This window comes from Eubalaena glacialis, chromosome 4, assembly GCF_028564815.1.
Source record: "Eubalaena glacialis isolate mEubGla1 chromosome 4, mEubGla1.1.hap2.+ XY, whole genome shotgun sequence".
Taxonomy (NCBI): domain Eukaryota; kingdom Metazoa; phylum Chordata; class Mammalia; order Artiodactyla; family Balaenidae; genus Eubalaena; species Eubalaena glacialis.
Window position 1 is genome coordinate 127,313,790 of NC_083719.1, and position 24,610 is coordinate 127,338,399.

Here is a 24,610-nt window from a genome sequence, read left to right on the forward strand (position 1 = left end):
TCAGTTCCACAAACCAACGCATATGATCACTCTAGCTAATCATTTCCCATCCTAGCTGCGGGCTCACTGTACCCTTACAACACTCTGAGAGGTTAGCCAGGCCCAAATTGGCTGATGGCCCACTTTACAGATAGGAAACCATTAACATTCCCAAGGTCATACTGCTGGTGAACAGGAACCCAGGTGCTCATGATCTAAGTCACAAACCATCACAACCATACAGTGGCACTTGCCCTGTCCCTTCTCCTCACCCCAAACTCCCTGTTTCACTTTCATCCCAAGGAAACAGGCCTGTTCAGCACCACTACTAGCCCGGAAGGTCCATGAGGCCTGACTCTGTCACTAGTGTCACTCACTAGCTCTGTGACCTTGAGTGAGTGACTTAACCTCTCTGTGCTTTGGTTTCCTCTTCTGTAAAACAGGGATAATAACATCTTCTCCAGGTCACTGTGTTGAGAAAAATAAGACCTAGCCCAGGATCTGGCACACTTTAGGTGCTCAATAAATACTGGTAGATTGGATGATTGAATAAATATCTGACTATCGGCTGTTCATTTGTTGGCAAGAGTGGACAACACACAGTGGGTCCATAAATGTTAACTGAGCTCCTATGATGTGCCAGGCTCTGTGCTAAATGTTTTCTATGCACAATCTTCCTGGATTCCTCACATCCTTGTAAGGGAGGTAAGATTCTTGTCCCGATTTTCTAGACAGAGAATGGCAGCACAGAGAGTTTAAGTAACGTGGGCAGGGTCACAGAGCAAAGAGGAGGTACAGAGATGCTGGAACCCAAGGCAGGGCTGTTACTGTCCATGTGCATGGCCTTCCTCCCTCATTGCCCATCTAGGGAAAGGGAGGCCCAGAGAGGGCAGGTTACTTGCCCAAGGTCACGCAGCGGACGGTGGCAGAGGCCTGGAGACCTCCGAGGGTTTCCGTTGCGGACCCCCCTCCCACGCGCTCGGGCCCCTCCAATCGGCAGCTCTGCGTGCGGGGGCGCGCATCCCCCTGCTGTCAGTCAGTCAGCCCGTCTGTCTGTCTACGCGGGCGCAGCGGTGCTCCCCTCCCCAGCCTAGGGCGCTGCGCAGGGAGAGGCAGGGCGTTCGCAGCGCCCGGCAGCCGACGGACTGCAGAGCCTCCTCCCGCGGCTCCCCAGCCGGTGCTCGGGAGTCGCCGAGGCCAAGGCGCGGCAGCCGGCTGGCGGCGAGATCTCTTGCTCCCTCGCTCGCTCTCTGCGCTCAGGGAAAGCCCAGCCAGGAAGCCCCAGAGACCCACCCTCCCAAGATGAAGAAGCTCCAGGGAGCTCACCTCAGCAAGGTAGGGCACGAGGGCAGGGGCGCACCTGAGGGAGGGGTGCGGAGGCCCGCCCCCTCTCGAGCCCCCTGGGAGGGTGGGAGAGGGCACCTGCAACCGGCTCAGGGCTCCGGAGGAGGCCGGCAGAGCTGGATTGCAGGGAGGGGCGGGGTCACAGCCTGCATGGGGTGGAGGGTGGCCTTCCCCTTCCGGGGGTCCGGATGCAGTGTGATGGGGCCTGGGGTTCACTGGGCCAGGTCCTGCGAACAGGTGTCTCAAGCCACAGGAGGCACGAGGTAGGGGTGCTGGGGCCAGGCACCCGCCCCTCCCCAGTACCCGGGTCCAGTTCCCCCAGGTGCTGATGTGGGGGGGTGGGAGATGTTAGAATAGCTGAGACAGCCTTGAGCAGGACTGGTCGGGGGTGGGGGCTTGGAGCAGGTCCTCATCCGTGCACTCTGCGCTGAAGCAGCCTCTGTGAGCCAGCAGCGGGGCCCTGGTTTCCTGCCAGTGCTCCTGCCCTGCAGTGCCCACCACCTGCTCCCTCCCCACCCCCTTCATTCTCCTGGCAGCTTTGGCTTCCCTGCTAAGACCCCAGGCTGCCCCTCAGCAAGGCACGAGGGAGGCAAAGGCAAGGAGGAAGGAAATGGGAGACCCAAGGGCTATGGAGGTGGGGTAGAAGCTGGCATGAGAGAGAAGGCCAAGTCTATGTGTTCCTGGAGCCCTGGGCCCAGACCTCAGCCCCTCCCCACCTTGTCCTGTGGGATTGGACCTGCCAGCCAAGTCACATGTATGTGGGGAGGGAGAGTCTCAGGGGAAGTTTTCTAGCTTTTGGCTTAAAAGTACCAGTCTTAGCCAAGGAGTCAGAACGCCTGGGTACTGTTTCTACAGATGCCGCTTACCCTGTGACTTGGGGCAAGTCTGTTCTCTAACCTGGACCATCGCTGGTCCATCCCCAGTGTGCGGCACCAAAGCAGGCCCCACAGTCCTGGGGGGGGGTGGATACTGTGAACTCACAGCTGCTGGTGTGGTGGACGGTCCCCTCTCCCGCAATACCCACCGCCACCATACACTCGTTCAAGCTCTCTGCCCTTGGGCAGCTGAGCGTGGAACCACTGTGATAAGTGGGTCCTTTTTGTTTCCTGACATAAGTGACTTGTTGGGGTCATTTGTGGGTCTTTTGGGTCTTCTTGAGTCCAGCCCCTGTTCTTTTCCATCCTACTCTCTCCTCCTTCCTCTCTCTTCTCACAAGAGCTCCCGCCCCTCACTGGCACAGGGCCACTCATTATGTAAATAGCCATGTTGTATGAAGCCTTAGCTCAAGTAATCCTCCAACAATTCTGGGCCCTAGGTCTTATTATCCCCAATTTATAGACAAGGAAACTGAGCGGTGCAGGTTACTGCTTTCCTGAAGGTGGGCTGAGCCACCTAGGGCCAGCAGGGTAGGGGTGGGACCCCTGGCCTCAGTGTCCCCTTCCTTGGTCTCCAGGAGAATGGGGTCGGGGAGTGAGGAAGTGCCAGCTACAGCAGCGTTATTCAGAGATGAGCACGGGACTGAGAGTCAGAGGTCTGAGTCCTGGCTTTGCTCTGCCCTTAACTTGCTGTTTGACCTTGGGCTCACCCCTTCTGCTCTGAAACTCACTTTCCTAATCTGCACAATGATGAAGTCAGACTCCAGATTCCTACTGTCTCTCTCATCCTGAAGGAGGTATGAAAGCCTTGGCTTGGGAAGTCGTACCTCTCCCAGCCCTGACACTGCTGGTGACCTACCTCTGTTGGCCCCTAAAAGAGGGGGTGTGGTCTGGCAAACTCAGATGTGTGTTCCTGTGTGACTCTGGGTGGAGAGTGGGGGGATCAGGGGTGGGAGCCTCACACCCAGGCAGAAGTGTGAAGCAACTCATCAAGCTTCCAACCCTGCCCCATTGATTTTGTCGCTTTTCTCTGTCTCTCAGTTAGTTCTGTCCTCTCTGTGCCAGCCTCCTGGGATTTACCACATGGTGGGGTTGGAGGCTCCATGTGGGCTTTGGATTGGCTCAGCTTTGGAGGACCCCATCCCCTGTTCCTGGAGTAGGAGCAGGCTTCCCTCTGATTGGGGGAGGAGGGGACGGAAGAGCTGGCAGCATCCTGCTCTGGGAACTCTTGTCACCATGGAAACAGAGAGCCGGGACTGCTCTGTGAACATAGAAAGGGCAGCAACGTCTCAGGAGGGATCAGAGGAACCTCATTATCAGGGCCTCCTGCCAGCTGGCCTGAATGGGACTGGGGGGGGCGGTCACAAGGTGACAGGTCTGCCTCCCCACCCAATACTAGGGGCCACTGTCAACTGGCTGCTACCCCATCCCTCTTGGAGTTCACCTGGGAGGGAGTGGTTCCAGAGGGCTGATGCTCACCCAGCTGGAGAGGAAGACTTGGGGAAAGGGGCATCAGAGGGAAGGGGTGGGTTTCATACAGGTCTAGGAGCTGCTGCTATCCTCACCCCAGCATGTTTGAGATCACAGCTAAAGAACCACCAGCAACATATTTGTTTCAACCCTTGGAGCCCAGTTACTTGAAAAGCAGCTTTTTCATGCTCTTCATCATTGTCAGCATCACCCATAATCATGCCAGGCTGCCCCCATCACCACTGCCCCTCTGGCCAATAGCCAGCCTCAGGCAGGATCACCACCATGGTTGTCACTATCACTGAGAGCCCAATGCTGTTACCACATTTCTGCCACCTGAGCCCGTTGCCCTAACCGTGTCATTGCAGCCGTGTTATTGTCACCTCCAGTCCTGTGACACTCGGACTCTCCTTTCACATCCTCATCCCAGCAATGCTCATATGACAAATCCCCAGCAAGGTTTCCTCTGTCACCTGATTTGTGTGCAGACACCTACTTGCGCTGGTGCCAGGAAGGGCAATTTTAGGGGATAAAACAAATCGGGTGGTAGCTATTTGCTGAGTCCCTGTGCTGGGATCTGATCTGGTCCTCGACCACTGTGGTGAAATCTCCTTGATGAATCTTGCCTCACAGATCATCAGAGCCAGAAGACTATTAGCTAAAGATTATCTAGACTTGCATTTCTGCCAAGTATATCCCGACATGCTAGCTCCTTGAGACCCTTTTCTTAAGTAGAATTGGAGAAGACTGTCTGTTCTAGTCCCTACTTGGAGAGTCACAGCGCATATTGGTCCATTAAAGGATCTGACAAGTCCTGCAGCAAAGAAACCTGTTTTACCTTGTGATAACCCAGCTTTCCCCAAACTTTTTTGATTCAAGAATCCTTTGTTCCACCAAACATCTACAAACATTTCAAGTGATGTGTTTTTGGAATTAGTGATCTATCCAATCCCTTCAGTGTCCATATGGGGAAACCAAGGCTCAAAATAGTCTTTCCTAAAGTTGCACAGTGTATTGGCACAGACCTGGGACGAGAATCGTGGTCTCCTGACGCCCAGTCCAGTGGAATCACTGTTTCTCCACAGTTGTTCCTCAGCAGGAAGCAGGAGGGTCCTTTCTTCTCTCTGAAAACGATGAACATTATTTGATAATGGGCCTTCTTTGCAGCTCCATCCTCCTCTGCCATGGGGCATGGCTTTCAGAGGCAAGCAGAAAAGGTGTAGCTGCCCCTTTCTCCTGCCCCATTCCTGGAGTCACTTCTGGGAACTGCTGTCTGAATTTTAGATAGTCATCCTGGTAACTTTGGGCTTCCTTCCTGGCCCTAAGCCTGGACAGCTCATGGACACACTAACTCATCTCTCGGGCCAGGGTTCCAAGCACCTGGAGGAAGGCCTCCATCGCCCAGCCCCAGCCTGAAGGGAGAATGCCCAGTGGACTTCCCTGCCCTCCTTAAATCACAGGAGGGGACCTTAGGGACAGCTGGTTCCCATTCCCCTCTGTGCATGCATCTTTCCTCCAGAGACAGGAAGATTACGACTTTCTGAGACAGACTGGGGCTTCAGTAGCTTCTTCCTGCTTGTGAGCTAAAATTCACAGTCCTCAGTAGGCCTTCTTGAGCCACACAGCATAAATCTAAGCCCAGGAGAGCCCACATTCCCTCCATGCCCCGTCCTTTCTATGCTAAGGGGCCCCACTTCTTCCTCTTGTCCTCCTGTAACTGCCTTTCCTGAATACACTCCAATCTAGTCAGCTGCACATGCTCCAAACTGCCAGTGTCTTTCTTAAAATATGTTGCCCAGAATGGAGTAGCAGAACTCCAGCACTGGGTGGTTGAAGACCCGGGCTTCAGCATCAGGAAGCTCTGGGCCGGAGACCTAGTTCTCCCACTAGCCAGCCTTGTAAAAACTGTGGGTGTGTCATAATACCTCTTTGGGCCTCAGTTTCCCTTAGATGAGTACTTAGCTCATAGAGTTGTTCTGGGAATGAAATCAGGTAATGTGAGCAAAATGTTTAGTGCAGTGAGTGCGTGGTAAGTGCTCACACATGGTAACTGTTATTAAGATCGTCATCGTCGTCGTCATCAAAATAGGACCATCCCTTGATTGGACCTCTGTGTTAGCCAAACTAAGATCAAGGTGGCTTTCTTAGTGCCTGAGCCACCCTGCTAGTCTCAAAAGTTTGTAGTCCCCTGAAACCCCAAGGAGCTCCTGCCTATTAACCTGTCAGCCCGGGTGAGAGCGGTTGATTATCTGAACCAATAGAGTTCTTTGCACTTAGCCCTGTTTGATTCCATATTCTTATTCTGGGGGTCCCAGTTCAACCTGGCCTCACCTTCTCCCTCACCCCTTTGGTCTCTCTTACTGGCAGCCCATCATCCCAGACCTGCTGATGACCCCCAGTGACCAGGGCGATGTAGACCTGGACGTGGACTTTGCCGCAGACCGGGGGAACTGGACAGGCAAGCTGGACTTCCTGCTGTCCTGCATCGGCTACTGTGTAGGCCTGGGGAACGTCTGGCGTTTCCCCTATCGAGCCTACACCAACGGAGGAGGTATGGGCCTGATGCCTGCGTGAGGGCCATCTAGTCCAATGGGCCAAGGCTCAGGGTGGAGTGAGCTGTTAAGTGGCCTTGGCCACTGTCTCCTATGTGACCTTGGGCTGAATTAGTTGGAAGCGTTGACCTGGGGCTGGAAGGGGGAGCTCACCCTGCCGTGTCCCTTTTCCTCTCCCAGTCCCCTTCTTCCTGTCTCTTCCCCAGCATGGATACTCACTCGGGTCTCTCGACAAGCCCTGGCGCTTCCTGGGCCCTGAGTGATGGGCAGAGGGGGCTGCCTCTACTTCGTGATAAAGGGCTGTGTCTGCCTGTCAGTGATCACTAGGCTCTCACTCTTCTCCCCATCCCTCCTCTCCCACCTCACCTCCTCCGGAACCTCGCTCCCTCCATCAGTCATTCCTGCTCTTGAATCTTCAATCTAGCCTCCTCTCTTGTTCCTTCCATTCACGCTGCAAACACATCTCTTCCATCTTAAACAGATTCTCTGTCCCTGCCTCTCCATCAAGTGGCTGTTCTAAGTCTCATTAACAATAGCTGGGGTTAGCACTCACCATCGGCCAGGCCCCAGGCTCGGTGCTCTCCAGGCCTGCCTCATTTAACCCTGATGACAACCACCTGGGTGGGCACCATCTTGATGAGGCAGCAGTGCTTGGAGAGGCCAAGTTCCTTGCCCAAAGTCACACGATGGGGATCCAACATTCCACCCCAGAGCTATCGTCTCCAGAGCCAATGTGCTCCCACCAGCACTGTGTCTCCTCCCAACTCTACCAAACTCCTTAAAGAAGCGCATATTGGCAGAGCGACAGAAATCCAAGTAAAACTAGGTGAAGCAAGGACGAGATGAATTGGGATGACTGGGAAGTGTGGGACGAGTGCTGACCTCCAAAGCTCCAGGAACTCAGGGATGTCCATAGTTGTCTCTGTCCTCCCTCTCCCTGGTTCTGATGCTTCTTCCCTCTCTGTGTGCTGACCTCCTTTTTCCCTGGACCAGGCTTCCTCCTTACAGGTGGGTTGGGGGTGGCCACAGACAACTCTGGAATGACTTCCTTCCCAGCACTGCTCTCTCTGAATGAATCTATATAGAATTGCAGGGAAGGTATCTAATTGGCCTGCCTTGGGATATGTGCCCAGGAAGGGGTGGGCAGGGGTTGGCTGGTGTGACTGGCAGCACTTCCAGAGCCATATGGTGGTGGGCAGTCCTGTAAAGGAGCTGGCTGCTGATATGAGAAGAAAAGGGGAAGGGATGCTGGGCACACGGGACCATAGGAGGCAGCCACAAGCATCTGAGGTGGCGCTGGGGAGAGGGGAGGGGCAGCAGACTGGAGCCACATTCTGCAGGGCATTGATTTCTGTACTGAGGGGTTTGTACTTTCTCCGGCAGGAAATGCACTTATTCATTCACTCATTTGTTCATTCATTCACTCAATGTCTGCTCTGAGCCCAGTCCTGGCCTGGGCGCTGGGGCTACAGAGGTGAGTAAATCCCGCCCCACCCCCGGCCCCTTGGCCCTCAGTGATCTCCTGGCATAAGAGAAGACAGTCCTGCAGTGCCCAGCCCTAATCCACGTGAGAAGTTGTGGTGCCTGCCAGTCAGGGGAGGGGCGGGGCGGGGCTAGAGCTGGCCTTTAGGGAGAGCCCACCCCCAGACCCTCCCCACCCTCCCTCCTCCTCGCAGGCGCCTTCCTTGTGCCCTACTTCCTCATGCTAGCCATCTGCGGCATCCCCCTCTTCTTCCTCGAGCTCTCTCTGGGCCAGTTCTCCAGCCTGGGACCCCTGGCTGTCTGGAAAATCAGCCCCCTCTTCAAAGGTGAGGCTTCAGTGGGGTGCTCTGAGCCTGAGGGAGGAGGGGAGGTTCCCGCCACAACCTGTAGGCAGAGAGGGAAGTGAAACCCAGAAAGGGGATGGCTTCCTTGGCCTGAAGGCCGCCCACTCCCCCGCCCAGGTGCCGGCGCGGCCATGCTGCTCATCGTGGGCCTGGTGGCCATCTACTACAACATGATCATCGCCTACGTCCTCTTCTACCTCTTCGCCTCCCTCACCAGCAACCTGCCCTGGGAGCACTGTGGCAACTGGTGGAACACGGACCTCTGCCTCGAGCACAGAGGCTCCAAGGACAGCAACGGGGCCCTGCCCCTCAACCTCACCAGCACCGTCAGCCCCAGCGAGGAGTACTGGAGGTCAGGCCCCCGCCGGCCCAGCAGCGGTCAGGGAGGGACAGAGGGCAGGAGTGTGCCTGTGTCCCCAAGGGGCTCAGCATGCACCTCAAAGGCCAAGCTCAGGTGCTAGTGTTAGGTGGACTCTGGGTTCTAATCCCAGCTCTTCACCTGGCCAGCTGTGTGACCTTGAACAATTTCTTTTGCTTCTGATGCTTTATCTTTGAAGTGGGTGTGCTAATAGTATTTGAAGGTTACTGTGAGGATTAAAGGAAAGAAAGCATATAAATTGTGCTGCCCAGCCTGGTGGATAGTGAGTGCTCAATAAATGCTAGCTGATAGTAATGATGCTGATGATAACAGTAATCGTCAACTTTTGGAGCCTCAGTTTCCTCCTCTGCTCAAGGGGGTAATAAGAGTCCCTGCTTCATAGGATGGTATCAGTCAGTCAGTCTCTCATTCGTTCTTTCAATCTGTATTTATTGAGTACCGACTGTACTAGTGGGTAAGGCACTTAGCAGAGGCCATGATCATACAGGACCATCTCAGGTTAGTCTAACAGGAGAGAGAAGACTACAGGAGAGTAAGGGGTTGCTATGAGAATTATGCAGGTAATGCAGGTAAAACCCTTAACACAGTGCCAGGCACATTGCAAGCTCCTGTGAATGGTGGGTATCAAAAGGGCATCGCTGCCCATTGGCCTGTCCCAAAGTCCCACTTTATAGCTGAGAAAACAAGGCCCAGAGGCTTGCTCGGTACTTACTGGCAGAGGCAGTACTGGAACCAAGGCCTCCTGATCCCTGATCTTGTTCTGGAACATTCCAGAGTAGCCTTGTTCCTAGGTAGGGACCATTGGTTGACCAGAGGACACAGACCAGATACCCCCAACCCTTTACCTGCAAAAGGCTGCTCTTAGGAATCTTCCCCTAAATGAGCCCCATGTCTTGAAATGTTTTAATCTCCAACCCGCACATATTACATGGTCCATCCGTTTATCCATTTAAAGTCCATCCAAAGCGTCTGCACCTGCCGAGGAGTATGTCTGACCAGTGGGGAAGGGCTTGGGTCTGCAGCTAAAAGCCAAAGAACATGACATGGTCACTGGCAGCTGCCAGGGGTCTCCATGGCAACGCCATGGCCCACTGCATCAGTTGGGGAGCAGGCAGGAAGCAGATTGGCACTCTCACAGGGCTGAAGGGAGTTGAGTGAGTGGAGGGACTTTACAGAGGGGATCCACATGGAAAGGTGAGGCACCAGCAAGAGGGACAGCCATACCACCCCTGAGGCAAGGAAGCAGTGTTACTGGAACCAGGGGAAATCTGAAGCCTTGGAGGAAGGGCTGCCCAACAAAAGCTGTGCTATAGAAGAAGGCAGTCACAGCCAGACCCTCTGATGGTGTGCGTGCATGTATGCGTGTACATGTGTACACGCGTGTGCAAATACCCCAACCCATCATCCAGTCTCCTGCTGTTGCCTCCCATTAGCCAGACCCAGATGGAAATTAAAGAAGAAGGCAGCCTGCGTGATGGGGTCTGTAGAGGCCCACCTCGTGGGTGCTGAGCTGGTCAGAGAAGGATGGAGAGGAATCAAATAGAAAAAAGCCAGAATAGTCTCACAGTCTGGCCACAGCTTTACTCCATGTCTGTGGAGCATGGCAGGGTCACCAGAGGACATTCAGACCTTGTCTCCCACAGCCGCTACGTTCTCCACATCCAAGGCAGCCAGGGCATCGGAAGTCCTGGGCAGATCCGCTGGAACCTCTGCCTTTGCCTGCTGCTTGCCTGGGTCATCGTGTTCCTCTGTATCCTCAAGGGTGTGAAGTCCTCCGGCAAGGTGAAGCTGGGAGTCCCCGGTGGCTTGAGAGGCTGGGAAGGGTGAGGTCTTCCTGAGGAGGCAGGGTGTGGACTGAGCCTGAGAGGATGAATGGACTTCAACTGGGAAGATGGGGAGGGAGAGTGCATTGAGACTGGGGGAGCGAGGCACTGCCTGAAGAAAGATGTGGAGGTGAGCCTGGATGGTGGCTAGGCTGGCTCACTAGACTAGAAACACGCCAAGAGTGTGACCTATCTGTTATTCAAGCTTCTTTCCTAACCTAGTGCTTGGCACTTTGAAGAACCTCAGCAAGTGTTCACTGAATGCTTGGAGGGTGGGTATGAGTGACGGCTCTTTGAAATGCAAGCACTAGAACCCAGTTGTCACACTCAATTGGAAAGTCTAGAGGGTCTGCTTCAGGCATGGCTGGATCTAGAGGTTCAGTTGGAGTTATCAGGAATGTCGTTCTCTTGGTGTCTCAGCAGTACTTTCCTCCAGATTGGCTTCCTTCTCAGGCTACATTTTTCATGAGGTTGCCCCTAGCAGCTCTAGGCTTACATCTTACCTGCTTAGTGTTCTCCCTTGCCCCAAGTTTCAAAAATCCTAGAATTGAGTCTCACTGGATACATAGGTCTTATACCCATCCCTGAACCAGTCACCATGGGCAGGAGGGTGGAGTGCTCGGCTTGGCTGGGGCTGGGGATGGAGTCAGCGCCAGGTGGGAAAGTCAGGCGACTGTTATCTGAAGAAGGCCAGCTAGATGCTGGGAAGAGAAAGCCGCAGACGCCCATTTTAGGTTATGAAGGGCAGGAAGGGCCATAAAGCTGTTTCAGAAGGACTTGGAAACCTTCTGAGTGGTTTACTCAATCATTTATATATTAGAACTTGTCCCTCTGCAAAGTGCTGAGAGACGTTGTCCACGAGGAAGAGAACCACTAAAACTAAGACTAGAAAGACACTGTAGAGACCATTAGAAAGCCAGGAGAGGTCATTGTGGTGCAAGCCAAGGCAGCGAGGGGCTTGAGACTTGATGGTGTTTGCTGAGGGCAAGGCTGGAGGTTTGGGAACAGGCAGAGACGGGGCAGAGGGGAGTTTGGGCGTGTCCAATGTCTGATGACCATGCAGGCTGGGTTTGCAGGGGGCCTGGACCAGGGTGCAGTGGAGCTGGAGAGAGTGGAAGGGTGGGAACAGCCTTGGACAGCAGTGATGTGTGGAGGGAGTGAGGGAAGGAGAGAGAGCACGGTGGCTGGTCCCAGCTTGGGTTGGGCAGGTGAGTTGGTAAGATGGGGATTTGTGAGAGGAGCAGAGGAGAGGGAAGGTCACCCCCCTTACTGTCTCTCAGGTGGTGTATTTCACGGCCACGTTCCCCTACCTCATCCTGCTCATGCTGCTGGTCCGTGGAGTCACCCTCCCAGGGGCCTGGAAGGGCATCCAGTTCTATCTCACCCCCCAGTTCCACCACCTGTTGTCTTCCAAGGTGAGGCCCTCAAAGCCTGCGTGCGGAGGGAGGAGTCAGGCTGGGGAGTGGAAAGAGGGCTCCCTGGGAAAAGAGGGGGTGGGGGGAAGGATCTTCCACATGGTGAGCCCCCTGTACCAGGCGCTGTGCTTGGCACTTTCCTTGATTATTATTCACAATCCTATGCAGTAGACATTATTCTCTCATTTTACAGATGAAGAAGTTGAGGCGCAAAAGAGTTGGTGATAAGCTTAAGGTCACATGACTAGGGAGTTGGCAGAGTTGGGATTTCCACCCTGATCTGTCTGACTCCAAACCCCAAGGAGGGCATTAGTAATAATAATAGAAACAACAATGGTACTGACACCTAATGTTTCTTATTTGTTGATGGATGACTGTGCTTGACCCTGCTCTAGCACTTTGCATATATGTAGTTATGTAATCCTTACCACCACCCTATGAGGGAGGTACTGTTCCTATCCCCTCAGTACAGACGAGGGTCCTGAGGCCTGGAGAGGTGATGTGGCCTGGCCAGGTTACACAGATAAAAAATGGTAGAGCTGGGATTCAAATTCAGGTCCCTGCAACTCTAGGGAGGAAGTAAAAGGGTTACAGGGGCTTATTGTCAGTATGCATCTACTGAAAATTTGCACGAGGCACTACTTCCTTCAAAACCGGACCAAGCTTAGAGAGTATCTCCTAGATCCTGGATGGGGAAACTGAGGCCCAGAGAGGGGAAGGGATCTGCCCAGGTCCTGCAGTGTAAGTGTTGGAGCAGGGCTTGCTTCCTGCCGGTGTCACTCGTGAGCCAGGCTCTTCACCACAGCATCCCTGGACCTGTCGACTGGCTCTTGCCCCACCTCTTCCTCCTCTGGACACCATGGTGTGCCAGCCCCTTCTCTCTGCCCTCCATCTGCATCCTTTCCTGCCACAGGTGTGGATCGAAGCTGCTCTTCAGATCTTCTACTCCCTGGGTGTGGGCTTCGGGGGGCTCCTCACCTTTGCGTCCTACAACACGTTTCACCAGAACATCTATAGGTCAGGGCTGCCTCCCAGACCCCAGGGGCTGGAGTGGGGAAGAGAGTGGCTGGCTGGGGAGGGCCTCGTGGGTGAGGGCGTGGCCCACTCACCCTGGCCTGTGCCTGGACTTCTCCCGGCAGAGACACCTTCATTGTCACCCTGGGCAACGCCATCACCAGCATCCTGGCTGGCTTTGCCATCTTCTCCGTGCTGGGGTACATGTCTCAGGAGCTGGGTGTGCCTGTGGACCAAGTAGCCAAAGCAGGTGAGAAGGCTGCCCAGCCCTGGTGGGTGGAGGGTGTGTCAGGGACAGGTGGGCTGGGCAAGTTAACATACGTGTGGCCCAGCAAGGTTGTGGACGGGTATGTCGTGTGCGTGTGCATGCACACGAATGAATGTGTCTGAGCTGCTCTCTGGGTGTCCTAGAGCAAAGGGATGAGTGTACAAATGAGTGTGTGTCAACCTGTGTCTGGAGATAAGTGACTTTCTGTAGGAGATTGTCTTGTTTTGTCGCATTTTAGGAACTTGCCTTGCTCGTCCAGATGAGTCACAACCTGTGTGCAGATGGCTGTGCAAGTTAACTGAGGGTTTGAATGATGTGAATCAGTGTCTTGTGCCAATGGGAGTGTCTGAGTATGTGTGTTCATGGACCTGTCTGTGCAAATGATTGTGTACATAAGTGTATTCAAATGAGGTTTTCTATTTGGTCTTGTGTTTTCTCATGTACTCATTATTAATTAATTTATTTTAACAACCTGTGTTTATGGAGCACTGACAGTGTGCTGGCCTATATCCTAAAAATTAAGAAAGTGTTGGAAGTGTGCAGTGAGTGTACATCTGTGGGTCTGGCTGAACCAAGTGTGCCCAAGTGGGTGTAAGCGACCATGTGCGTTTGAGTACGTATGTGGGACCCCCGCGTTCCCCAGACTGCTGACCCCGTGTGCCCTTGGCCCAGGCCCTGGCCTGGCCTTTGTCGTCTATCCACAGGCCATGACCATGCTGCCTCTATCGCCCTTCTGGTCCTTCCTCTTCTTCTTCATGCTGCTGACTCTTGGCTTGGACAGCCAGGTGAGCTGCTCCACGCCAGTGGGGGTGCACCTTGTGGTGTGTGTCTGTGTCTCTGTGCGTGTGTATCTGTGTGTGATGTATCTATATGTGTGTCTGTGCGTGTGTGAGATGTATGACTGTGTATCTGTGTATGTCTTCGTGTGATGTGTCTGTGTGTATAGCATGTGTGTGATGTGTATCTGTGTGATGTGTCTGTATATCTATGTGTGTACCTGTGTGTGTATGTGTGGTGTGTGTGTATCTGTGTCTGTGGGATGTGTATCTGTGTGTGTTTGTATGTATGTGGTGGGGACAGAACTCTGACCACCCCCTTCTCCCCCGCAGTTTGCCTTCCTGGAGACCATTGTGACAGCTGTTACAGATGAGTTCCCGTATTACCTGCGGCCCAAGAAGGCTGTGTTCTCGGGGCTCATCTGTGTGGCCATGTACCTGATGGGGCTGGTCCTCACAACGGATGTGAGTGGCGCTGCGGGGTGGGCGGGCAGCTGGTGGGCAAGGCTGGGGCACACACCTGCGGCACCGTCTGCGGCCAGGCCAAGCACTCCCTGAGCTACCTGCTTCTTCCTCCTTGGGAGGAACCTAGTCCACCCCAGGCCCTCTCTCCCAAGGGGCAGCTTGGCCTATGACCCAGAGTCCTGACTTTGGAGTCTGAAAGACCTGGGTTCAAGCCTCGCTCCTGCATTTGCTAAGCGACCTCAGGACAAGTGGTTTCACCTCCCTGAGGCTGTTTTCCCACTGATAAAATGGGGTCTACATCTAGGCTTGTTGTGAGACTCAAATCAGATGATGTGTATAAAGGGCTCAGCAGGCAGACAGCAGTCACGCTGTCATCATCTTGCCCTCCCCGCCGGTCTGGCTGCTTCCTGCTCACTTCCTGCCCGGGGAAGGGGTGGCATCAGGGAGAGAGGCTGTGATGAGGGGACCCCAGAGCTGCGACTTGTGTTCCAGGGGGGCATGTACTGGCTGGTCCTTCTGGACGACTACAGCGCCAGCTTCGGGCTAATGGTGGTGGTGATCACCACGTGCCTCGCTGTCACCCGGGTGTATGGTGAGAGGGGCCATGGGAGGCGGAGTCAGGGTCCCCACCGTGGGAGAGTGGGAGTCTACCCTGGAGCCCCCCTGCACTGGGTTCCTGGTCCCGAGGGCCAGGGTTTCTGGTGGGGGCAGCTGGAGTGGAGGAGGGGCTGCTGGCACCTGTGGGGCTGCGGGTGGGACCATTCTCCTCCCTCCCCTGTGCAGGCATCCAGAGGTTCTGCCGGGATATCCACATGATGCTGGGCTTCAAGCCGGGCCTCTACTTCAGGGCCTGCTGGCTGTTCCTGTCCCCGGCCACGCTCCTGGTAACTGGGGGTGGGAGGGAGGGCTGCTGGCCGGGGACTCAGGGCTGAGAGCAGGGCCCCTCTGGGCGTTCAGTCTGGTAGGACTGCCCTGGCCCACGGTGGACCTCTGTCGGGGCTGAGGGGTGGAGCGGGCACCGGGATCCTGGTCTACTCCCCTCCCCTTTGATGCCCCCAGCTATTGTAGCTGTGCTGAGCCTGGTCCTGCGTTTGGTTGGCAAAACGAGTGGGGCTTTCTCAGGCCTCAGAGCCTTAAGGCTGGGGTCAGAGCAGCTCAGGGGTAGGCCTCAGGAATTAGGGCACCTCAGAGCTGGGCTGTCTCAGGTCTTGGCGTTGGGTCAGCTTGGGGAAGGGCTGTCTGAGGACTTGCAAAGGCTCCAAAGATGGACCATCTCAGGTTCTGGTACAGCTTAGGACTGGGCTATCTCAGAAACTGGGTGGTTCTGGGCTGGGCTCTCTCAGGCCTTGGATGGCCCTGGGCTGAGCTATCTCAGGCTTTAAGGTAGTTCAGACCTGGGCTATCCCAAGCCCTGGGCCATGCCCGAGGCCCACTTTGATGCTGGGAGCCCCCCACCTGCAGGCCCTGCTGGTGTATAGCATCGTCAAGTACCAGCCCTCAGAATATGGCAGCTACCGCTTCCCAGCCTGGGCGGAGCTGCTGGGCATCCTGATGGGCCTGCTGTCCTGCCTCATGATCCCAGCCGGCATGCTGGTGGCTGTGCTTCGAGAGGAGGGCTCGCTCTGGGAGGTGAGTCTGCCCCACCCCTGCCTGCTCCCAGCTCCCCAACCTGTGGCCCTGCCCTGGGCCCAACCTCTAGAACAGAAAACGTCTACTCCAACACCTTTTCCAGGGCCTGCAGGATTCTTTTAACTGGGAAGAGCATTTTTTTCTAACCAGTAGCCTGGGCTATGAATCAGCTCAGATCTGCTTGGTCTGTGGCAGGCTCTGGGGCCAGAGTCCTGTCCTGTGGCCCCTCCCACCACCCGGGGCCCCTGGCAAGGGAGGGGCACAATCCAAAGACCATGGACACTGGCCAGTGCCCACGTGTCTTGGAGGAACCTGAAAGGACAAGGGACTTATCCAAGGTCCCATGGTGAGTTGGGCAGGGGTCAGGACTTGAACTCGGGTCGCTAGCTTCCCTGTGGAACTCAGGGTCAGAGGCAACACTGAAGGACCCCAGGGGTGGGCTGTCACCCTCCTCCGGTGACGGGGAGCCCTGCCCATGGCCAGGGTTTTGTGGAGAGACCCAGAAAGCATACAGAGTGCAAGCTGTTTGGTATGGGATTCTGCAGGCTCGGAAGAGGGGAATGGGGACCCTTTGTGGGCCAGTGGACATGCTGGGATGCTGTGCAGCTGCTGGAGATCCTGCCCCTCTCTGAGCCTCAAGTGCCCTCTGCACACTGAGCCCTCCATTTCTTCTTTTTTAAAAAAATTTTTTAATTTAATTAATTTTTTTTAGAGGTTTTTATTATTTATCTATTTTATACATATTAGTGTATATACGTCAATCCCAATCTCCCAATTCATCCCACCACCCCCCCACCCTCCACTTTCCCCCCTTGGTGTCCATACGTTTGTTCTCTACATCTGTGTCTGAGCCCTCCACTTCTGAGGCCGTGGGTGTGGAGTCCTCTGGTGGCAAGAGGCTGTCATAGTGAGCGGAGCTGAGTGAGCCTGCTAGGGCCCAGAGACCGCCTTGGGACACACACACACCCCATCAGAGGTGTGCTGGAGCCCCTAGTACTGCTTCATGAGAGCTAATTGTTAAATATTCAGGAATACCATGACCCAGTTGTTAAACCATTGAGAGCTTGAAATTGACAAGGGTGGGGATAATTACAACAGTGAGATTGGCTACAAATCAGGGCTCCTGTGCCCCTCCACCCCTCCCCAGCCTGCTAACCAGCTCACTACTGCCCACCCCCCTACCTCATACACCTCCACTGTTCCTTGGCTATCCCTTGCCCCACCTTCCAGCTTCTGGAGGGAGGCTCAGAGCCCTTCCCTGGCAGAAGTGCGCTGTGGTCACACTGCGCAGATCACAGGGGAGTCCTGGAGTCCAGCCACTGCTCTGCCTCCAACTGCTGTACGACTTGAGGCAAACCCCTTTCCTTTTCTGAACCTCAGGAGCCCCACCTGTGCTGCTAAAGGAAACTTGTCTCCTTGTTGAGAGCCAGGGTGTCTGCGAAGGGAAGGAGGAGGGCTCCAGCTCCCAGGAAGCTCATGGTTCCCAAGCCTTGCTTTGCCTCCCTCCTATCCTGCTGCCACCGCTGCCCACAGCCAGGCGGAGGGGACAGGTTGTTGGGGGATCCGTGAGCCCCACAGAGAAGTCATTGCCCCACTCAGGGGTGCCACCTTCAGAGACCAAGCTTCCCAGCACTGACACACTAGGATCGGAATCCTGGGTCTGCCACTTGCCAGCTTTGTGACCCTAAGCAAGTGAACGCACCTCTCTGAACCTTGCTTTCTCAGTCCTTAAAATGAGGACAGTGATCCTTACCTGTCAGGGGAGATACCGTGATCACAAAGGTGGTTCTGCAGTGCGCGGCTCATCCATTGCACTCCGGATGTACTGATCCCTGCGATTTCCCCAAACGTGGGAAACTCGACTGCAGAATTTGTAGTAGTGGGGGACTGCGTTTGTGCTTTCCCCTAAAAAAAAAAAAAAAATGAGTACAGTGATAACTGCCCATACGGTTGCTGTGAGAAGAAAAAAAAGCTCATCAACGAAGTCAGTACTGTGACAGGCAGAAAAGCAGGGTATTTTTAAAGTTCAGGATGGGGTCAAGACTGCCTGGGTTCAAATGCCACACCACCGCTTCCCACCGGTGTGACCTTGGCCAACTTAACTAATGTCTCTGAACCGTACTTTCAGACAGTATCTGTGTGTGTGGCGGGGTGGAGGTAATAATAATACCCCTCTCATAGGGATAGTGTAAGGATTAAATAAGCCCATACTCAGCACAGAGCTGGGACCCGGTGAGTGCTCAGTTCTAAGCTGGGGGGTTCTCACTTCAAAATCAGGGGTAATTTTGCCCTCAGGGGACCCTTGGCAATGTCTGGAGACATTTTTGATTGTCCTGAGAGGGTGGGGTTGGAGGGGGAATGCTACTGGCATCTAGAGGTCAGGGATCCTGCTACACAGGGTTCATTGTGCAGAACACCTCCTAGGCCACAATGTCAGTGGTGGTCTCAGGTTGAGAAACCTTGGTCTAGGCACTAGTGTGCAGCTGGAAACAAATCTAAGTCCTTACACTCAGGGAGCTTGTATTTTAATATAGGAGATGGACAATAAACAAACAAACACATGAAGGCAGTGGTAAGTGCAATACTTAAAAACAAAACAAAACCTAACAAAACCAGAGTACAGGAGTAGAGAGTGATGGAGGACGGTGTTCTGGCCAGGGTGACCACGGGAGACCTCTCTGAGGAGGTGACAGAGACCTGACGAAATCGCCAAGGTGATTGGTTTAGATGTCTAAGGGGAGAGCATTCCAGGCAGAAGGACAGTCAGTGCAAAGGCCCTGAGGCAGGAGGGGCCGGCACGTTTGAGGTCAGTGAGACTGGATCAGAGTGGGTGGAGAGAGAGTGGCGGGAGCCAAGATCACGAAGGTAGACAGGGGTCAGGACATGGCGGCCATGTGAGCACTTTGGATTTCATTCCAAGTGAGATGACAAGCCTTCGGCAGGTTCCTGAGTGGTGGGATAACATTGCTGTCAATACATTTTAATGGGCATCACCGTGCTTTGAGTATAGAGCTGTGCTAGGCCCCACGCTAAGGGCATGGCACACATTATCTCCCTTGGAATCTACACCCAGTAGGCTCCACTTAATGTTGGTTGTCTCCCTTCATTGAAGAGTTTGGGGCTCTTCTCCCTGGCAGGGCAGGCAGAGGGCTTTGGGAATTTGGTCTGAGGAAGACAGAACCTTAGAATGTCCAGGCTTTGTCATCACCTTAGCTCCCTCCTTCCATGGAAACTGGAGCTTGGAGAGGGAAAGGTCAGACATCTGAGTCAGACCGACCATGGCCACTCTGTCTCCATCTTCCCAGTGCATGGCTCTCTCCCCAAAGCTCCCAGCTCTTCAGGACTCAGCATTTAGGGGAGGGACCCAGAGTGGACTCCTGGACTGCCTGCCATGTAACCATAACAACAGCCACCATTTACTGGGCCTTACTCTGTTCCCAGCACCCTGCTGAGTGCTTCACGGCAGTGCCTTCCTAACCACCCTTTGAAGGCATCATGATTCCCAAGTTACAGATGCTGGAAGCAGAGCTTAAATTCCGTGCCCAAAGGCCACCCAACTTGTGAGTGGCAGCGCAGAATTCTCCCCAGGCATGTGACTAACTCCCTTGGGGAAGTGACAGTGCCCCCGCCCTTTCCCCGGGTTGTTGCACAGACTAATCCAGGTGACGCGGTACGTGTTTTGCCGGTGACCCTGGAAGCAGTCCCTGAGCCCTGGTTCTCAGCCCTGTGGTTGCTCTGCTGCAGCGGCTCCAGCAGGCCAGCCGGCCAGCCCTAGATTGGGGCCCGTCGCTGGAGGAGAACCGGACAGGCATGTACGTGGCCACGCTGGCCGGGAGCCAGTCCCCCAAGCCACTGATGGTGCACATGCGCAAGTACGGGGGCATCACCAGCTTCGAGAACACGGCCATCGAGGTGGACCGAGAGATTGCAGAGGAGGAGGAATCCATGATGTGAGATGGGAAGCAGGCAGACAGGAGGCCCTGCCGGCCCCCAAGGGTTGCCACGCACCCTCTGGGGTTCTGAGAGGCCTGAGGCTGCGGGAGGTTGCCATGGTGACGCCGGTCCCCAGAGCAAGACCCTCTTTGTGGCCTCTGCCTCTCCTAAAACCTCTGTCTACTCCCAACACACACACACACACACACACACACACACACACACACTCAAAGCTGAGAATGAGCCAGCTCAGCCCTTACTTCACAGATGGACAGACTGAGGCCCAAGGTCACACGACAGAAGGGACTGGACCCCAGGCCTCCTGACCAGCCAGCTCCCTTTCTCATGTGGCAGCTGGCACCACCCTCTCATCTCTGTTCAGGGCCAAGTCCCTTCTCTTCTCTTGGGGAGGCTGCCCCATACACTTCAACGAATCAGAATCTTGAGCTGGGCAGGGACACTCAGGTTGTCTCGAGGCCCATGAGGCCCCGGGCATCAAGGGTTATCAAGTCAAGTGGGAGAAAGATCCCTGTGGGTTCACGTGTGCAGGCCAGGCTTCCTGAAGGAGATGGGACCTGAGGGCCCTGGAGGATGGGCAAGTTTGGAGAGAGAGAGAGGAAGAGGATGGCAGGGCGGGGAGGGCCTCTGGCCAAGGCGTTGATCCAGCCAAGGTGTGGAGGTCAGAATATAGCCCCCTTCTCCTCCCCTGGGACCAGGAGGCGGCCTGGGGAGAGACCAAGGGTGAGTGAGCGGGGAGAGCGGGAGAGTGGTGGGAGAAGCAGGTGTTACCAGGTTACAGCAGGATTCAAGTGGGAATGAAGATTGATGGGGAGGGGGAGCCAGGGACGTGGGCGGGCAGGGGATTTGCATGATCATGTGCTTTAGATAGAATATCCTTCTGGCTCAGTGTGCAAGGTGGAATAGAGGGGACAGGATAGAGGCAGGAAGCCTGCAGAGGACAGACCAGAGGGGCTAGTGCCTGAGCTTGGGTATTAGGAGGGTGGAGGGAGGGAAAGAAGGAGGACCCCACAACTTCCCTCTCTGGACCCCATGCCCTCTAGTGTGGGGAGCCCTGGGCATGATTAGAACCGGGGAAGGGAGGGAGGTGCCTGACCTGCACTGTGGAGGTGGGAACGAGGGGTCATAGTCAGGACCCAGGGCCCCTCTCTTCCCTCCTCCCTTGTCCTGGCGGCCCTCACTGTTTCCTCCAGCTCCAGGCACTGCTGGGGAATTGGCCTTGGCTGTGGACGACCAGGCCACTAAGAGACTCGGAGGTGGTCCACGCATATGGCTGTCTGGTCCCAGCGCTGCCCACTCTGCTTCAGCACGCGGGTCCCTGGGCATGGACATGAGAGTGGAGGCAGAGAGCAGAGGGCAGGCGACACCCCAGGCCTGTAGCCAGAGACCTTGGCATCTTCAATCCCCAGGCTTGGGAGGGGCTGCCCTGGGGTCCCTCCTTCCCTGAGAGATGAGGGTGGGGTGGGAAAACGCCTGATCAGGTCCCCTGCACATGGCATCCTCCAGTGGGGCAGGGTGGCCTGGTGCAGCTGTGCCAGCCCCTGTGCCCTCTCTGCTGGTGTTTCCCCAACCCATCTGTGTTCTGTTAATAAACGCCAATGAAGTCATCTTCCTTACCCTGTCTCCTTACTGCTGAGAGCCACGAGGTGGGCAGCACAGAACTTTCTGGTTCCCATCGGACAGATAAGGGAACTGAGGCTCAGCTGCCTCCTTTCCTGGCCTTCCTGGCTTCTGACCCTAGCTTTGCCATTTCTCCGTGGCAGTGGTCGGTGGGTGGGGCTTACTAAGGATGATGAAGATGAGGAAGGCACTTAAAGACCACCTAGTCTCCCATTATACATATGGACAAGCCGAGGCCCACCGAAGGGAAGAGACTTGCTCAAGGTTACCCAGCAGAGACAGGCAGAGCCGGGGACAAACCAGGGCCCGTCAGCCATCTCCTTTCCCTGGCCAGCTGCCCTCCTTCCCTCCCCAGCTCTTTCCCAGCCTTACCTGCAGTTGCAGTTGGAGCTCCAAGAGTAGAATTGGGAGGAGCCAAGACTTTCCCAGGCCGGAAGAATTTCCTGGTTCTACCCACCCCCACCTGGCAGGACCTTGCCAATATAAAAGGGCCCCAGTGCCCTTCAAATGCGAGGCCCAGGTGTTTGCAAAGGCTTTGAATGCGGGTGGAGAGGAAGGGCTGCTGCATATTTCGGATATTAATAAATTTCCCCTAACAAAGGGCCAGGGCCCCCTCCTGCCCCCCCCCACTTTGTTTGGGGCTCTAGGTGGGGGAAGAGAGATGGGTTTGCTAATTTGCAGAGGATGCAGGAATGGCCTTCACAATTCAGAATGCTTCTTCCCACACCCCGGGGGCAGGCTCCAGCCTTGCTCACAAAGCCCCTGGCGCCTGGCCCTCTCAGCACCCCCAGAGCCACCTCTGGCCCGGAAGGAAGCGCTCTCCGGGCTTGCTTTAGGACTGAGCCTGAGCTCTAGGATTGAGCGTGGCTTGTGAGTACTCCTCACGCAGCCTCTTGGCTGTAGCCCTGCATCTTGGAAGTCAGGAGTGGAGGATCCTAGGAGTCTAGGCTTTTCTTTTCCCAGATTCCGAGTCTGCAATTGGAGGATTCTAGGCATCTACGGACTCCACCAGCTTCGGCTCCTCCAGCCTCACCTCCCTTGCCCTGCTTCCTCCTGCCTCCGCTCCCCTGCTCACCGCCCTGCCGCTGCGGTTCCTGGACTGTCCTCCCTGGCCCAGTCTTCCAGTCTGTCCTGCTTTTCCCATTTCCGCTGCTCCGACAGCCTTTCCAGCTGCCCCACGCTTCTGCTTCTTCTGCTGCCCATGCCCTCTCCCTACTGCTCCCATCCTGATCCCCATATTGACTTCCGATCTCCCTGCCTCATTCCAGATGCCAGCCAGGCCCCGATTGCAGTGGGAGCTGATTAAGGACCAGGGACCCACAGCTGGAGGCATCCCTGACAGCATAGTACGCATCGGACAGGAGACATCAGCCCTGTCTGGAGTAGAACCCCAGCCTGGAATCCTAGAATGTCCCAGCAGGTGCCAAACCCAAGTGCCTACAGGGCCAGGCAGGAACCCCGGCGAGCAAAGCTGTGGGTGTAAGTGGGAGAGTAAGTGGCAACTGACCCTTAGTGAGTGTTGGAGAGACAAGAGGGCCTGGTGGGGACTGTGATGAACTGGAGAAGAAGGCATGATGCCTCTCTTAAGGGGGAGCTACCCCTCAGAAGTGTGGGCCCAGGTCTCCAGATATCCTGGCTTTTTAAGAGAAGAGGGAAATCTGGATTTTCATGAGACATTTCCCATTTTTAAATGTGGGAAACTGATTCAGAAATTGTAAAAGAGCATTTAGGGCCTCCTGTCGGCCTCTCAGTGCAGGCCGACAGCTCAGCAGAATTAGGGGCTTAGCAGTCAGAGAGGCAGGGCTTGCCTGGGGATCCACGGTGAGAGTGGCCTAGAGCTGAAGCCAGGCCCAGGGCTCCCCAGCCCTGCTCAGCGCCCTGCTTCCTGTCTTCGCTCATCTCTGTGTCCATGGACCCCTGACCCTGGGAGGCTGATGGGGGGCCCCGGGAGGCAGTGGATGTGCCTGGCTGGGGTGTGATGGAGGGGTGACCTGGGGCCCTTCATTCCTGTTCTGGGAGTCATCAGAGACCGAGAGGCACTGAGATGGGGCCGTGGACCATCTGCCGTGACTTCCAGCCTATGATCTGTGAGAGCAAATGGGGGTGGGGGGTGGGGGTGGGGCAGAGGAGAGAGAGGCCACACCATTAGCGCAGCCATATTCCCAAGGTCAAGTTAGGGTCAACAGATAACACCGGGGGTCCCGCTGGTTATCTTGGTGTTTGGTCCTCAGTAGGCCCTGCCCCCTCCACCGCCCCCCGCCAAGTTCATCTCCGCATGGTTCCCTGAATAGGCCCAGGTTCCCTGACCCAGTGCCTTCTCCATCTACCCACTGGAATCCTGTCCATCCTTTCAGGTCCCACCTCCATACAGTCTTTATCACCCCCAGGTATGGACTCCTGGGGTCTTCAGGGGAGCTGGCTCAGCCCTACATCTGGTGAGCCCTGGCAACCCAGCCCTGCCCAGCCCAGCCTGCACAGAGCACTCACGGTCTTCTGAGACAACCCATTTAATTTCCATGCAGTTAAGACCCTTACATCACGCTCCTTGGACCCCAGAGTGCTTGGGGCAGCAGTAGGGCACCATGGGGGGCGGGTGTGCTGCTCAGCCACACAGACCTGGGGTCATTCCCTGCTCTGCCCCTCCTGGCTGTGTGGCCTTGGGGACCCACAGTGCCAGTTCACAGCTTTGCACAATGGATGCAGCATCAATCTAAAAACAGTTTCTTGGTGGCTCTGGGGACAGCAAGCGAAGAGTTAAGACAGTCCCAGCCCCTCCAAATTCCACGTGACCTGGGTTGCAGAGCCTCCGGGTCTGCGGTGGACATTGTTCTCCAGACTCATTTTTTGCTAGTGGCTCATGGAAAGTTTGGCTCCTTGAGCTCCAGACCACTCCCTCTGGGGCCTGAGGCCTTGCTGACGCTGGTCTTGCCCTGGAAGGGCAACCAGGGGCGCCTCCCACCCGCGGAGCCTTGGACAGCACCCCTATTGCACGTCCGCCTGACTTCCTGCTGCCTGACCTTCTCCCCCAGGACAGAGCAGCAGCCCGCCCCCTCTGGCCACACGGAGGCCTCCTCCGAGCGCCCCCATCCAGGATCACTTTTCATTTGGGGGAAAAAAGTCTTTTCCCACTAAAGCCCACAGCATCTGTGAGCTGTATCCCTTCGAGTATTGGAGTGGGTAGCAGCCCAGGAGGACTTGGACATCCACTGGTCAGAGCCCAATCT

General features: G+C 55.5%; 1 protein-coding gene and 1 non-coding gene across 2 annotated transcripts; both read left to right on the forward strand.

The window, feature by feature from the left end:
- Positions 1-1,281: 1,281 nt before the first annotated feature.
- Positions 1,282-19,769, forward strand: SLC6A7 (solute carrier family 6 member 7). The gene is made up of 14 exons (XM_061188335.1): positions 1,282-1,314; positions 6,036-6,219; positions 7,897-8,028; positions 8,164-8,398; positions 10,069-10,207; positions 11,529-11,663; positions 12,577-12,680; positions 12,803-12,927; positions 13,618-13,730; positions 14,055-14,186; positions 14,679-14,778; positions 14,970-15,070; positions 15,648-15,815; positions 19,560-19,769. Exons 1-14 carry the CDS (start codon positions 1,282-1,284, stop codon positions 19,767-19,769), a joined length of 1,911 nt encoding a protein of 636 aa, XP_061044318.1.
- LOC133091616 (U1 spliceosomal RNA) lies at positions 17,561-17,723 on the forward strand. Its single transcript, XR_009700950.1, has one exon. It is a non-coding gene; the product is annotated as a U1 spliceosomal RNA (small nuclear RNA).
- Positions 19,770-24,610: the final 4,841 nt, after the last annotated feature.